Source organism: Thamnophis sirtalis, unplaced genomic scaffold (assembly GCF_051295495.1).
Source record: "Thamnophis sirtalis isolate CommonGarterSnake01/CBP01778 unplaced genomic scaffold, rThaSir2_p1.2 scaffold_14, whole genome shotgun sequence".
NCBI classification, from domain to species: domain Eukaryota; kingdom Metazoa; phylum Chordata; class Lepidosauria; order Squamata; family Natricidae; genus Thamnophis; species Thamnophis sirtalis.
The window spans coordinates 1975196-1988725 of NW_028261394.1; the positions used below are offsets into that span (position 1 = coordinate 1975196).

At 48.7% G+C, this 13530-nt stretch overlaps 1 protein-coding gene across 4 annotated transcripts in view; it reads left to right on the top strand.

The window, feature by feature from the left end:
- Window positions 1-13530, top strand: part of GPR146 (G protein-coupled receptor 146) — a 142055-nt gene extending 128525 nt beyond the window's left edge. Inside the window, exons 1-2 of one of the 4 annotated variants that reach the window (XM_014052428.2) lie at window positions 5479-6040; window positions 9921-13530. In XM_014052428.2, coding sequence (XP_013907903.1) covers window positions 9973-10974 — 1002 coding nt within the window. In that variant the 5' untranslated portion in view covers window positions 5479-6040; window positions 9921-9972 and the 3' untranslated portion in view covers window positions 10975-13530. Of the gene's footprint in view, window positions 1-5478; window positions 6041-7942; window positions 7970-9920 lie in introns of those variants that run through there. The other 3 variants (XM_087729146.1, XM_087729143.1, XM_087729145.1) reach the window with 3 other exon arrangements.

Consider the following 13530-nt stretch of genomic DNA (forward strand, 5'->3'; position numbering starts at 1 on the left):
AATCCAACGCTATCTCTGCGCTTAATGTAATTATTTTTCTCCTCTGTGGCTCATGTGACACACCGGAACAGAGAGCTCAGGAAAATGGGACAGGGGAATTCTTATTCTTATTCTTATTTTTAATCTGAAAGTTCATTTTTACGAAGTGCTTCTAAGCTGCCTGGCCAATGCCGGAAAGATGGGACGGCATCCTCATTCGAACACTGCTTCCTTCTGCGACACACGAAGCCCCACAAAAATCTCTTGGCTTCTCACCACTCCAAAGAAAAGAATTATATCATCGCCAGCTGCTCTTATGGTTTCTGATGCGTACCTGGGGGCCACCTGGTCCTCACAGGCGACGGAAAACAGCCTGAAAAATGCCCCCCAAAGAGGCCAATTTCTGGGCTGTTTTCAGGCCACTTTTCAGGCTATTTTTCAAGCGATTTTCAGCTCAGTTTTTGGCCTGTTTTCCAGGCTGTTTTCTGGGCCATTTTCAGGCCGTTTTTGAACCATTTTCAGGCCGTTTTTGGACGGTTTTAACGCCATTTTGGGGCTGTTTTCATACCATTCTTTGGGCCGTTTTCCTGCTGTTTTTCGGGTCAAAAACGCCCTGAAAACAGCCTGTAAAACGCCCTGAAAATGGCCCCAAAACCGCCCAAAATCGGTCCAAAAACAGGCATGTATGTGCTGGCCAGCTGGTTTTTGAGTTTTGTGCATTCTGATTTGGGCCCTCGGTGCCGAAAAGTTTCCCCATCAGTGTTCTAGGACTTTCCTTCCAGGTTCCTCTTGCCTCCTTCCCTCTTTTCCCTCTTGGGAAACCTCCCAAGGCAGCAGGTCCCGAAGGCAGATTTATTCAGTATTGATACCAGACGGTGTGTTTTTTTTTTTACTCCATCAATCCGCGGTGGAGGCTTCCAGACGGAGATCCCTTCTCAGCCTCCCTAAAAGCAATTATCTGCCTTTTGTAGGCTCCTGCCAGTTGTAAAAGCTTTCCCGTTGCACAACTCCCCTCTCCGGGTTTGCCAACTGAGAAAAGAGGAGATCAAAAAACACCCTTGGCGTTCCTCTTCCACTCCTTCGGAGGCCCGTGGGGTGGCTCCCACTGAACATGATGTACTAACGCAGGCAGAAATGGAACGGCATTATGCTCCGGCTCCATTAATGATTAAGGGCGGGAGGGAATCGGCCCGCCCCGCCGTAGCTAATTGTCAAGGCAGACGACCCATCTTCGCGGAGACTGAAGGGCTGCTCTTGAAGATGTTACCTAAAGACCATATATGGAAATAAAACCCAAAGATACAGGACTGGCCAGGAGCCGCGCGAAAGGGGGAAAAGAGGTAAAATGAACGCGGAAATCCAGACGGTTGGCGAGGCCCCCAATTATTATAAGGAGGTGGTCTCTGAACCGGGCTTGGCTGATGAAACCTGACCAATAAATCATTTCTTGGCAACAACAGAAGTTGCCTCCTTCTGCGATATTTCTTTTTACACTTCTTGGTCGAGTCTATGTCCCAGTTATTTCTTGGTAAGGTCTCATCCGAGCATTAACCCAATCAAGATCTCTCTTTGCTGTCTGCGATTGACCAGCGTGGATTAGAGCAGGGTCTCGAACCTTGGCAACTTGAAGACTTGTGGGCTGGCTGAGGAACTCTGGGAGTTGAAGTCCACAAGTCTTCAAGTTGCCACGGTTGGAGACCCCCTTGGATTAGAGCAGTGGTTCCCAAACTTGGCAACTTTAAGACCTGTGGACTTCAACTCCCAGAATTCTCCAGCCAGCTCTGCAGAGCTGGCTGGAGAATTCTGGGAGTTGAAGTCCACAAGTCTTAAAGTTGCCAAGTTTGGGAACCACTGGATTAGAGGATTGCTCTCTAGCGGGACAGAGGGTGGAAGCGAGGAGACAATGGGCTTTCTGAGACCCGGCCACACGTTGCGCGAAAACGCAACCGAGCCCCACTGCTAATGTTCACAATGAAATGCAATTAGGAGAAGGGAATTAGTGCTGCTGATTAAATCTTCCTGTCCACTCCAAATCTTCCTCAACTCCCTTGAAGTTTTTGCCATGCACGGAGCTCCAGAACTGTATTTGGTTCCATGTGGGGGGGGGGGGAGGGAGGAAGGAAGGAAGAAAAGCAAAGGGAAAGGAAAAAGGGAAAGAAAGAAATAATAAAGATGGGAGAAAGATAGATGGAAGGAAGGAAGGAAGGAGAAAGGAAGGAAGGAGGAAATGGAAAGGAGAAAGGGAAAGAAAGAAATAATAAAGATGGGAGAAAGATAAACAAAAGTAAGGAAGGAAGGGAGAAAGGAAGAAAGGGAGAAAGGAAGAAAGGGAAAGAAAGAAATAATAGAGATGGGAGAAAGATAGATGGAAGGAAGGAGGGCAGAAAGAAAGGAAGGAGGAAAGGGAAAGGAGGAAATAATAAAGATGGGAGAAAGATAGACAAAAGGTAGGAAGGAAGGAAAGGAGAAAGGAAGAAAGAAAGGAAGGAGGAAATGGAAAGGAGAAAGGGAAAGAAATAATAAAGATGGGAGAAAGAAGGAAGGAAGGAAAGGAGAAAGGAGGAAACGGAAAGGAGAAAGGGAAAAAAAGAAATAATAAAGATGTGAGAAAGAAAGATAGATGGAAGGAAGGAAGGAAAGGAGAAAGAAAGGAAGGAAGGAGGAAATGGAAAGGAGAAAGGGAAAGAAAGAAATAATAAAGATGGGAGAAAGATAGACAAAAGGTAGGAAGGAAGTAAAGGAGAAAGGAAGAAAGAAAGGAAGGAGGAAATAGAAAGGAGAAAGGGAAAGAAATAATAAAGATGGGAGAAAGAAGGAAGGAAGGAAAGGAGAAAGAAAGGAAGGAAGGAGGAAATGGAAAGGAGAAAGGGAAAGAAAGAAATAATAAAGATGGGAGAAAGATAGATGGAAGGAAGGAGGGGAGAAAGGAAAGGAAACGAAACAAAAGGAAAAAGGCAAAGAAAGAAATAATTAAGATGGGAAAAAGATAGATGGAAGCAAAGGAGAAAGGAAGAAAGGAAGGAAGGAGAAAATGGAAAGGAGAAAGGGAAAGAGAGAAACAATCAAGATGGGAGAAAAATAGATGGAAGAAAGGAAGGAGGGAGGGAGGGAAGAAAGGGAGAAAAGAAAAGGAGGAGAGGACATATATTATCCATACTTTTTAAAAATTCCGGTGTTCCCTTGAAAAGGTAGAATCATGCCACACGAAAACATTTCCATCCCTTGAACTGACCACCTGTATCCCAAGGTCGAGCCCCCCATTGGTCCAAGCGGTCCCAGTTCAGCCGTAAATGGCCTTACTTGAAAAGGGCCGGCAGGTTCCTCGTAGGGGGGGCCACGCCCTTGACCGAGCTGGATTTTCTTCTAGACGGATTCCAGAAACACCTTATCTCTGCTCGATCAAATACTTCTGCGTGTTACGAATAGTGGTGACTCAGCCGTGTGCGAGTGCCAAGCCTAAACCCTTCCTGCTTCAAGGACACAACACCAAGAAGGCTTTGGACGTAAACAAATCCTGGGGAAACAATGCGAAGCACTTGGCGTTTTCTTCCCCCCCTCTTCAGAATCCCAAGCCTCCCTTCGCTCGACCCATCTGGAATCTTTTTTTGCCGGATTCATATTATTCTCTGCGTGACTCCGGGTGACCAGCCAACCCCAGGAGGCAGGTGTCACGTTCCAACTCACGAGGAGCCAAGAGCAGACGGCAGCACCAAAGCTGTTTCCAAGCGGAGAAGTAAAGAAGGGACTTTCTTTGTTGAGATTCCAGCCGGATTTGGCCCGATGGGTGGCTTGATCCCGATCGTCCCGAACTCTCCAAAGATTCCAGCTGGAATCTGAAGCTAGAAAAGTTATAGGATTTTTTCAAAGTTCATTCTTGGGGTAGCCCCTCGTGCGGAGATCCGGGTGGACCGAGCTAGAAATCCAGGCCGTAATTCTGCTGGTCAATTAACCCATGGAATCCATGTGTCTTGGAATGCTTAATACAGCTGTTGCGCACTTCAATCTTCCATTGCAAACCTTGGGGGGGGGGGATCTGATAGCACCTTTTCAGGCCAAATGATATTGTGGGAAAGCATAAGCCTCCACAGAGGCGGTTGGCTTTTAATGGCGTCGTTTGGCTGGCAAAGGGCCTGAGAGTTGAGGGGGGTCCCTGGTGCTCTCTGAGCTTGGTGGTTTCACGACCCAACTAGGGAACATCATCAGTGCTAGAAGGAAGTGGGGTTTGCAGCGAGGAGGAGGAGGAAAGGAAAAGTGGAGATGGGGAAGGAAGAGGAGGAGGAGGGAGAAGGACTGTGGGGCCCTTAGCAATAGCAATAGCAGTTCGACTTATATACCGCTTCATAGGGCTTTCAGCCCCCTCTAAGCGGTTTACAGAGTCAGCATATCGCCCCCCAACAACAATCCGGGTCCTCATTTTACCCACCTCGGAAGGATGGAAGGCTGAGTCAACCTTTGAGCCGGTGAGATTTGAACTGCCGAACTGCAGATAGCAGTCAGCTGAAGTGGCCTGCAGTGCTGCACCCTAACCACTGCGCCACCTCGGCCCTTGGTGCTCTCTGAGCTTGGTGGTTTCCTTGCGGACATTTCACAGCCCAACTAGGGAACATCATCAGTGCTAGAAAGGAGTGGGTTTGTGGATGGAGAAGGAGAAGAGAAAGGGGGAAGGAGGAGGAACGGGGGAGGAGGAAAAGGAGCAAAGGAGGAGGAGAAGGATAGGAGGAGAAGGGGGGAGGGGGAGGAAAAGGAGGGGGGAGGACTTTGGGGTCCATGGTGGTCTCTGAGCTGGGTGGCTTTCTTGCAGACGTTTCATGACCCAACTAGGGAACATTATCAGTGTCAACCCTGCTTCTTTCTAGTATTGTCAACCCTACTTCTTTCTAGAATTGATTATGTTCCCTAGTTGGGTCATGAAACGTCTGCAAGAAAACCACCAAGCTCAGAGAGCACCCAGGACCCCACAGTCCTCCTCTTCCCCCCCCCCGTAAACTAAACTCCCTTCTAGCACTGATGATGTTCCCTAGTTGGGTCATGAAACGTCTCCAAGAAAACCACCAAGCTCAGAGAGCATTAAGGACCCCCACAGTCATTCTCCTCCTCCTCCTCTCCATCAACCTTCCTCCCTTCCAGCACTGATGATGTTACGTAGCTGGGCAACGAAACGCCTGCCAGAAAACCACCAAGCTCAGAGAAGCATCAAAGACCCCCCCTCGTTTCAACTACAGATATTCTCCTTCGATCCCTGCGAAGGGAGCCCTCCTCCTCTGGAGCAACCACAGCCGAAGTCAGCTCGGCTCTTCCAAACGCTGCCAGCAAGACAATCGGAGACGCTTAAATTCAGCTCCCCGGACGGATCAATCTGGTTGTCCTCCTCTTAAGGGGGGAAAAACAAAACAACCCCAGATTGCCTGGCGTGGCTCCTTCTTCTTCCCAAAACCCAGCCGTGAAAACTGAGCCTAGGAAAGAGTTTGGCTGGTGGTTTCTAAGACCTTCCCTGGATGGCAAAGAGGTTTCCTTTCCGGGAATGCCAGGAACTAGGCTGGTGGGTTTCACTCCCCCCAAAAAAGAGGGGGGTGGGGGGAGAGAAAAGGAGAGTGGGTGGGAGGGAAGGCAGGCAGGCAGCGTCTGTAACCCAACACCCAGATGGGTTATTATTCCAGGAATATCTTGCCTTCCTCCCAATCGATGGGAAGGCTCGGCTCGCGCACCACTCCCCTTCCAGATCAGAGAGTTTCCTATTTCTTGAAACTGGCTGGTAAACACAGCCTAGGGAGGAGCCACACGGCCTCTGCTTCTGCCAACAGGAGCAGAAACTTTGTGAGTAATTTACTAGGAGGACAAACAAGTGCAGCTCGCATGCGGGGGAAACAGCCGGCCGGAGGAAGGACGGGGACGCTGCGTTGAGGGCCAAGGAGGGGGACGGGGGGTCGACGACAAAATAACATGGGAGACACACACACACACACACACCCCTCGGCTGCCTCTCTCCTCCACCTGAAAAAATGTTATTCAATCAGCCATGTTTGACTCTGCAGTACAAAGGAACATGAGAACTGGACCGAAGGTAGGAGCCGGGGAAGGGAGGGGAGGGAGAGGGGGATGGATGGAGGGAGGGAGGGAGGGATGTTTGTGGAGGGGGAGCAGAGCAAACAGCCCTGGCCAAACATTGTCAAAGCAAACAGAAAGAAGAGAGCTTGCACCCAGCAGGAGGGATGGGATGTGGGGTAGAAAAGCAGGACTCGGTTTCAATGTCCGGATGGTTGTTTTGGGTGGGTGGGTGGGTGAGGGGGAAGTAGATTCCCAGTAGAGTCCTGGGCATCAAAGGGTGGGCTTACATCTTGTAGGATGGCTTGCTTTAAGGTAGCGACGTCCAACTTTGACTTGTGGACTTCGACTCCCAGAATTCCCCAGCCAGACAAGGAGCAGGGGCGTTCCCAACCTTGGCAACTCTTTAAGACTCGTGGACTTCGATTCCCAGAATTCCCCAGCCAGACAAGGAGCAAGGGCGTTCCCAACCTTGGCAACTCTTTAAGACTCGTGGACTTCAAGTCCCAGAATTCCCCAGCCAGACAAGGAGCAGGGGCGTTCCCAAGCTTGGCTACTCTTTAAGACTCGTGGACTTCAAGTCCCAGAATTCCCCAGCCAGACAAGGAGCAAGGGGCGTTCCCAACCTTGGCAACTCTTTAAGACTCGTGGACTTCAAGTCCCAGAATTCCCCAGCCAGACAAGGAGCAAGGGCGTTCCCAACCTTGGCAACTCTTTAAGACTCGTGGACTTCAAGTCCCAGAATTCCCCAGCCAGACAAGGAGCAAGGGCGTTCCCAACTTTGGCGACTCTTTAAGACTCGTGGACTTCAAGTCCCAGAATCCCCCAACAAGCCTTCTAGTCTGACCCCCTGCTCAAGCAGGAGACCCCATACTGTTCCAGACGTCTCTTCTTAAAAACCTCCAGTGTTGGAGCACTCATAATTTCTGGGACATTTCTCATTAAAAATGAGCAACATGGTACATTGAGAACCCCAAGATGCCATGACTCCAACAATTATTACTATCCTGTTTCCTTCGACCGGGATATCCCCACTATGAAAGATGCTTTTGTTAAACCAGCATCTCCAGGGATAGCATCTTAGGAATGGAAGGGACCTTGGAGATCTTCTAGTCCACCCCTCCTGTCCCTGGCAGGAGACCTTATAGATCATGCTGAATCGGTTGTCTGATTCTTCCTTGAAAACTTCCAGCGATGGTGCTGCTCGACTACATCTCCCAGCATTCCCAGCCAGTGGGCCACCGGCCAGGTTGACTGAGAATTCATGGAGCTGCAGACCAAAACATTTGAAGGACGTCCTGTTGGAGAAGATCAGGCCATAATCTAGGAGGTTGGGAAGATCTCAGATTTACAAATTCAGTTATATCCAGTCGGTTAAAAGGGACATCAAATCAAACAGAAAGATCTGTTTAACCATTGCTTTATTTTTTTGGGGAAAAGTCTTAAGTGCCTCTTTGAAACATTGCATTTTACTTTAATGTGCTTTAAAAAAAAAAGGAAGTGCATTTGCGTCTGCGGCTCTAGATTTGGGGGAAGATGTTATCTCAAAGTCATAATGTTAATCCTTCGGTTTAATAAAAAGAAATTACGGTAAGCATGCCTCCACAATAAGTTAGGAGGAAAGCAATTACGAAAGCATTAATTTTTTGCACTCTTTGGGGGGGGGAAACATCTTATAGGAGAAAGGCCAATTCTTAGAAATTACTCAGCGTGTTTATTTCAGATAAAAAAAACCGCTGAGTTTCTCTTCCTGACGTGCCGGAGAAGGAGCTAAATGAAAGAGAAACAAGGCGCTCTGAAGTGCAGAGAGAGCGCAGCGTTGCACCTATGCCAGGTTTTTTTAGCTACACACCAACGCAACTCTCGGCACCTCAGCTGAACTATTCTCCAGTTGCAGCGGAGAGATCTTCCAGCTTGCCAACCTTTCAATCGGTTTAGATCCATCAGGGTCAGTAAGATCGTAATTTCTACTGGGTGCAGGGACGTGGTGGCTCCGGGGCTAAGACGCGGAGCTTGTCGATCAGAAAGGTCGGCTGTTCAGCGGTTCGAATGCCTAACGCCGCGTAACGGAGTGAGCTCCCGTGACTTGTCCCGGCTTCCGCCAACCTAGCAGTTCGAAAGCACGGAAAAAATGCAAGTAGAAAAATAGGAACCACCTATTGGTGGGAAGGTAACAGCGTTCCGTGCGCCTTCGGCGTTGAGTCACGCCGGCCACATGACCACGGAGACGTCTCCGGACAGCGCTGGCTCTTCGGCTTTGAAACGGAGATGAGCACCGCTCCCTAGAGTCGGGAATGACTAGCACAGATGTGTGAGGGGAACCTTTACCTTTACAAGGTAGAAGGAATCAAGGGTCCACCTATTCTCCAGACCACCAGAATGCAGGACAAGAAGCAACGTGTGGGAACTCATCGAGAAGCAACCTGAAACTCAGGAGAAATTTCCTTTTCAGGGAGGACAATCCATCAGTGGACCAACCTGCCACCAGAAGTCGTGGATGCTCCATCAGTGGAGGCTTTCAAGAGGAGCCTTTTGTCTGGCATGGTTTAGGGTCTCTTGCTTGGGATGGGGGTTGGATTAAATGACCTCCAAGGTCCCTTCCAACTCTGGTAATTCTGTATTCTGTACTTTAACCTGCTCCTTAATCGTATTTTTCATTTCAGGGGTTACCCTATTATTACGATGACTGTGTTTTCTCGTGCCCCCATAAATTATGGGGGGGGGCATTTCTAAATCATGCGTATAGGGAAGCCTCCTTGAACAACGCACGGATGTGCTCAAACATTTGGAAGAAGGAAGAACTTCCTTCTTTTTAAGTCTCTTCCCAAGTGAGCCACGGTCTTGTCTTCCAGATGAAAACGGCCAGACCTGGAAGGATTGACGCATGGGGTGAAAGCAAAATATCTTTCCCCGTACAGGGACGAATTTTAGGAAGGATTAGTAAACATGTGAAATAATGTGGAAGTTCTGGCAGATAAAATGCGCCTAAAAATAGAAAAACCGAAGGTCACCTCTGCAAAATACTGGAAAGCAATTAAAGAGCACAGTACTTCTTGATTCAATCCTACCCTATTAATAACCGGAACACAGAAATGTTTTACGTGCCCATATAAAAAGTTGCCTTTAAGGCTATGCAGACTGTATTCATGGGGGGGGGGACGAACACTTGTCTTGGGAGGAATGTTGCCTCGATTAGCAACACAAATAATACTTTAGTTAGGTTTTTTACAGGGAGCTTTCAGAAAGGAACAGAGTCAACTTTTGATTTTACTTTGCAAAGATGGATTAGAATAATACGGCCTTTGTAAGGGTTGGAAACGGGGGGAGAGAGAGAGAGAGAGAGAGAACGGCCTTAAACCAAAGTAACACAAAGTACCTTAATAATTAAGCTGTTTTTAATAGGATCACAGGATCTCTGCTGTTTTTTTTTTAAAAGACATAGACATTGAATGTGAATCTATGAAATCGAGCAAGGGGGGGGGGGTCTCCTAACTTGGCAACTTTGCGGACTTCAAATCCCAGAATTCCCCAGCCAGCAGCTCTAGGAGTTAAATATCTATGGAGATTCTCAGTCATCGAGGTCACGATTGTCCCAAAGAGGGATTTTTCAAGAGGCAACTGGACTTCCTTGAAGATGTTTCACTTCTCGTCCCTTCAGTTCTGGGAGTTGAAGTCCACAGGTCTGAAGTTGAAGTCCACAAGTCTGAAAGTTGCCAAGTTTGGGGGGAAAAAACCAAGAAGTTGAGGTCTTGAAGAACCCCAACTGAATAATTCCAGACCTCATAATACAACTCAGACCTGGTCAGATCCGGCATGGTGCAGATGTCGGAAGCTCTTTTGATTTGGTCTCCTCCAATGAATTGGTATTGACGTGCTTCCTTTTCTCCTTTTTCCCGTAGAAAAGCTGGTGACCAGCAGAAAGGACTTCTGGTCTCTTCTGGAACGGTCATTATGTGGAGCTGTGAAGCCCTGAATGGTTCCAAAAACGCAGAGGACCAGAATCTGTGCCACGATTTCCATCTGGTCATTTCCATCTTCTCTTTGCTCTACCTCGTCATCTGCTTCCCCGTCGGCCTTTGTTACAACGGGCTCTTGGTGGTGGTCAACCTGTGCAACAAAGCCACGATGACAATGCCGGATGTCTACTTTGTCAACGTGGCCATCGCCGGCCTCATCATCAACGCCATCGCCCCCATGTACCTGCTGGGACCCACCAGCACCAAGTGGGCCATCTGGAATTTCAACAACGAAGTCTACATCACCTTGCTGATCCTATTCAACGTCTCCTCCTTGGTGATCATGTACTCCATCGCCTTGCTCAGCCTGGACTACTACATCGAGCGGGCTCTGCCCAGGACTTACATGTCCAGCGTGTACAACACGAAGCACGTCTGCGGGTTCATCTGGGGAGGGGCCATGCTGACCAGCTTCTCCTCCCTCCTCTTCTACATCTGCAACCACGTCTCCACCAAAATTATCGAGTGCTCCAAGATGCAGAACAAGGAAGCCGCGGACGCCATCATGGTGTTCATCGGCTACGTCGTGCCGGCTGTCGCCGTGCTCTACGCGCTCGTGCTGATCTTGCGGATACGCAAGGAGGCCACGCCGCTGGACCAAGACACTGGAAGGCTGGACCCCTCCGTGCAGAGGCTCCTGATCGCCACCGTTTGCACCCAGTTCACCCTGTGGACACCTTACTACGGGGCCCTGATGTTCAGCACGTTGGCCGCGATGCAAGGCAAAGCGGTGGAGGAGAGCCACGGCCGGGCCTTGTATTTCACGAAAGGGCTCTCCAAATTCCTGGCTTTCTCCAGCAGCGTTGTCCTGCCGCTGCTCTACCGGTATCTCAGCAAAAGCTTCCCGGGGAAACTGCAGAGGCTGCTGAAAAAACTGCACTGCGGGAACCAGCCGTGTTCGCACGAACGCACAGGGGTTCAGGAAATTGTCACGTAGGTATGGAGGGACGCTGGTGGGCGCCGAGTGGAGCCTAGGAGGTGGCCGCCGAGCGAGGAGGGCCCGCGGACGTTGGCGCCTCGCCATTCTAGTCCTCCCCAGGTAGCGACTCTGTGGAGGAAAACGGTTGGGGGAATCCTGTCTGTGGTTTAAAATCCGTGGCTCGGTCCCACGGGTTTCGATGCACTGAGTCGGTTCTGCAGGATGAGCTTTGCGTTGAGCAATCTTGTGTGAAGAAAAAAAAAGCAAAAACCCGCCGCAGGCGTTTTGACCGAACACCCAGCACTTTGTAAACTTGTAGAATTTAAAACGGAAAAGAGGTATTTTTATGTTTTCGTACAAAATAATACGAATTTAAAAAAATTTACAAAGCAGTTTTACATCAAGGTCGGAACGGCCACCTTTTCAGTCCGGATAATATCCATTAATAATACTCGCGCTGGTCAAATTGTGTTTAACAGCCTAGTACGATACTAAATTTTTTTTTCCTAATCTGCAAAGTTACGATTCAAACGAAATCTTTACTTCTAACTCTGAAGGTTTGAAGGTTTCCCTTCGAACGCGGTTTGTGTTTTCCCTCCACTTACAAACGAACACCCCGCCCCCCCAAAAAAAGGGTTTTCCCCGTTTTCTTTACACTGTAAAAGCATTTCAATCAATCAAAAGGATGTAATTTTGCTGAAAATGTAGGGTGTTGCTATGTCTAGGAAAATGAAGGAGAGTTTAAGATGAAGTCAAGCTGAAAGTGCCAACGAAAAACCCAATTGCATTTTATTTTTTTTAAAAAGGGCAGCTACTGAATCGCTCACAAATATTCCTTACGGCGTACGAGGCTATTTCCAGGGCTGAGTTAAAAGCATGTTCGAAGTATTATCCCTCGAAGAATGTTGGCGAGAAATTGATGGGCCAAAGGGATGGAAGAGATAACACTCACAGGGGGCAACAAGGATCTCTTATAATTCTGGCCCTCGTTTTTATGCTGCTTTGGATTCTAGTTCTCTCTCTGACTCAGTGGTGCCGTGTCTCTTCTGTCCCTTTGGGTGGACCCAGCAAGAAGCTAGCATGGAGAAGTAGGCTAGGCTAGGCTACTGAAAGCCATAGATACCATGTCATCCTACCAGCACGTAAGGACAATGTTTTGGGTCTGCTCCACCCCGTTGTCACCCAGAAAAGCTGTCCAAGAGGTTGGGAAGTGGCCATATCCTAGCAGAAGAGCTGGAAAAAGGGATGAGGAACATCTCTAGATGTTCAGATGGCCTCCAACACAGGGCTTTTCAGTCGAACTGGCTGCCTCCTTCGGCATAACAGAATAAAAGAGTTGGAAGGGACTTTGGGGGTCTTCCAGTCCAACCCCCTTGCTCAAATATGTATCATTCCAGATAAATGGCTGTCCGATCTTTTCTTGGAAACCTCCAGTGATGGGAGCACCCACAGCTCCTGGAGGCAGGTCCTTACTACTGATTAATTCTCTTCCCTATCAGAAAGTTTCTCCCGAGTTCTAAGTTGCATCTCTCCTCGTTTAGTTTCCACCCGTTGCTTCTTGTCCTGCCCTCGGGTGCTTTGGAGGATAAGCCCCTTCTTTCTTTGTGGCAGCCTCTCAAATATCGGAAAGTATCCCCCATGTTCCACGGCCGAAAGAGATGATGAGAGTTGAAGTCTCAACTTCCCTGGAGGTCACCAAGTTTGGGAGAAAGAGTAAATGATGCGTAGTGGTTTCCCGTCTTCAGAGGAAAGGCGAGATCAGGAATTTTGGATTTTGGGGTTAGGGTTAGGGTTTTAACAAGCTGCCATTCGTAGCAATTGTTCTGTGCTCCAGCTGACATTTTGGCTGGGAGACAGGGTTCCACCAAAAAACCGCGGTAGACTAAAGCACGTGTGACTATAGCGCGGTGACAAAACCGCACCGTCAAAACCGCACGACAACAGAGCGCCGACAACAGCGCGCCGACAGAAGCGCGCTGTAACATAACCCTAAAAATAACCCTAAACCTAACCCTAAACCTAACCCTAAACCTTACCTTAAGTTAAATCGCGCTTCTGTCGGCGCGCTGTTGTCGGCGCGCTGTTGTGGGCACGCTTTTGACATCGCGGTTTTAGCGCCGCGGTGTTGTCGGCGCGCTTTAGTCTACCGCGGTTATGTCGTGCCACGGGGAGACAGTGCCAGGTTCTCAGAGGCGTAGACTTGTAGAATAAATAGCTGAGTCTTCTGTAAGAGGCCTTGAGGGCCGCATTTGGGAGGTTATCGGAGTTAAGGCACTAATTTAGCCCAGGGAGTTACCACAAAGCCTAATTTAGTGGAGGGAGTTACCAAAATCCTCCGCAGGTAAGGAAGAAAACAATAGACTGGATTTTTTCTGGGCTGCAAGAAGTCTTTGGCTCAGTCAAAGCATCTTCTATTAGCCTTACCGTCTAGTTCCAGCTGCTAAAACAATAAGTCAAGAGATTCCCACAACTCTAGGCTGGCACTGGGTGTTTCTCACGGACTTCATCTAGCAGGACTTTGAGAAATAATAATAATAATAATAATGAAAGAGCCTGTTGCATCAATGCTCGCCT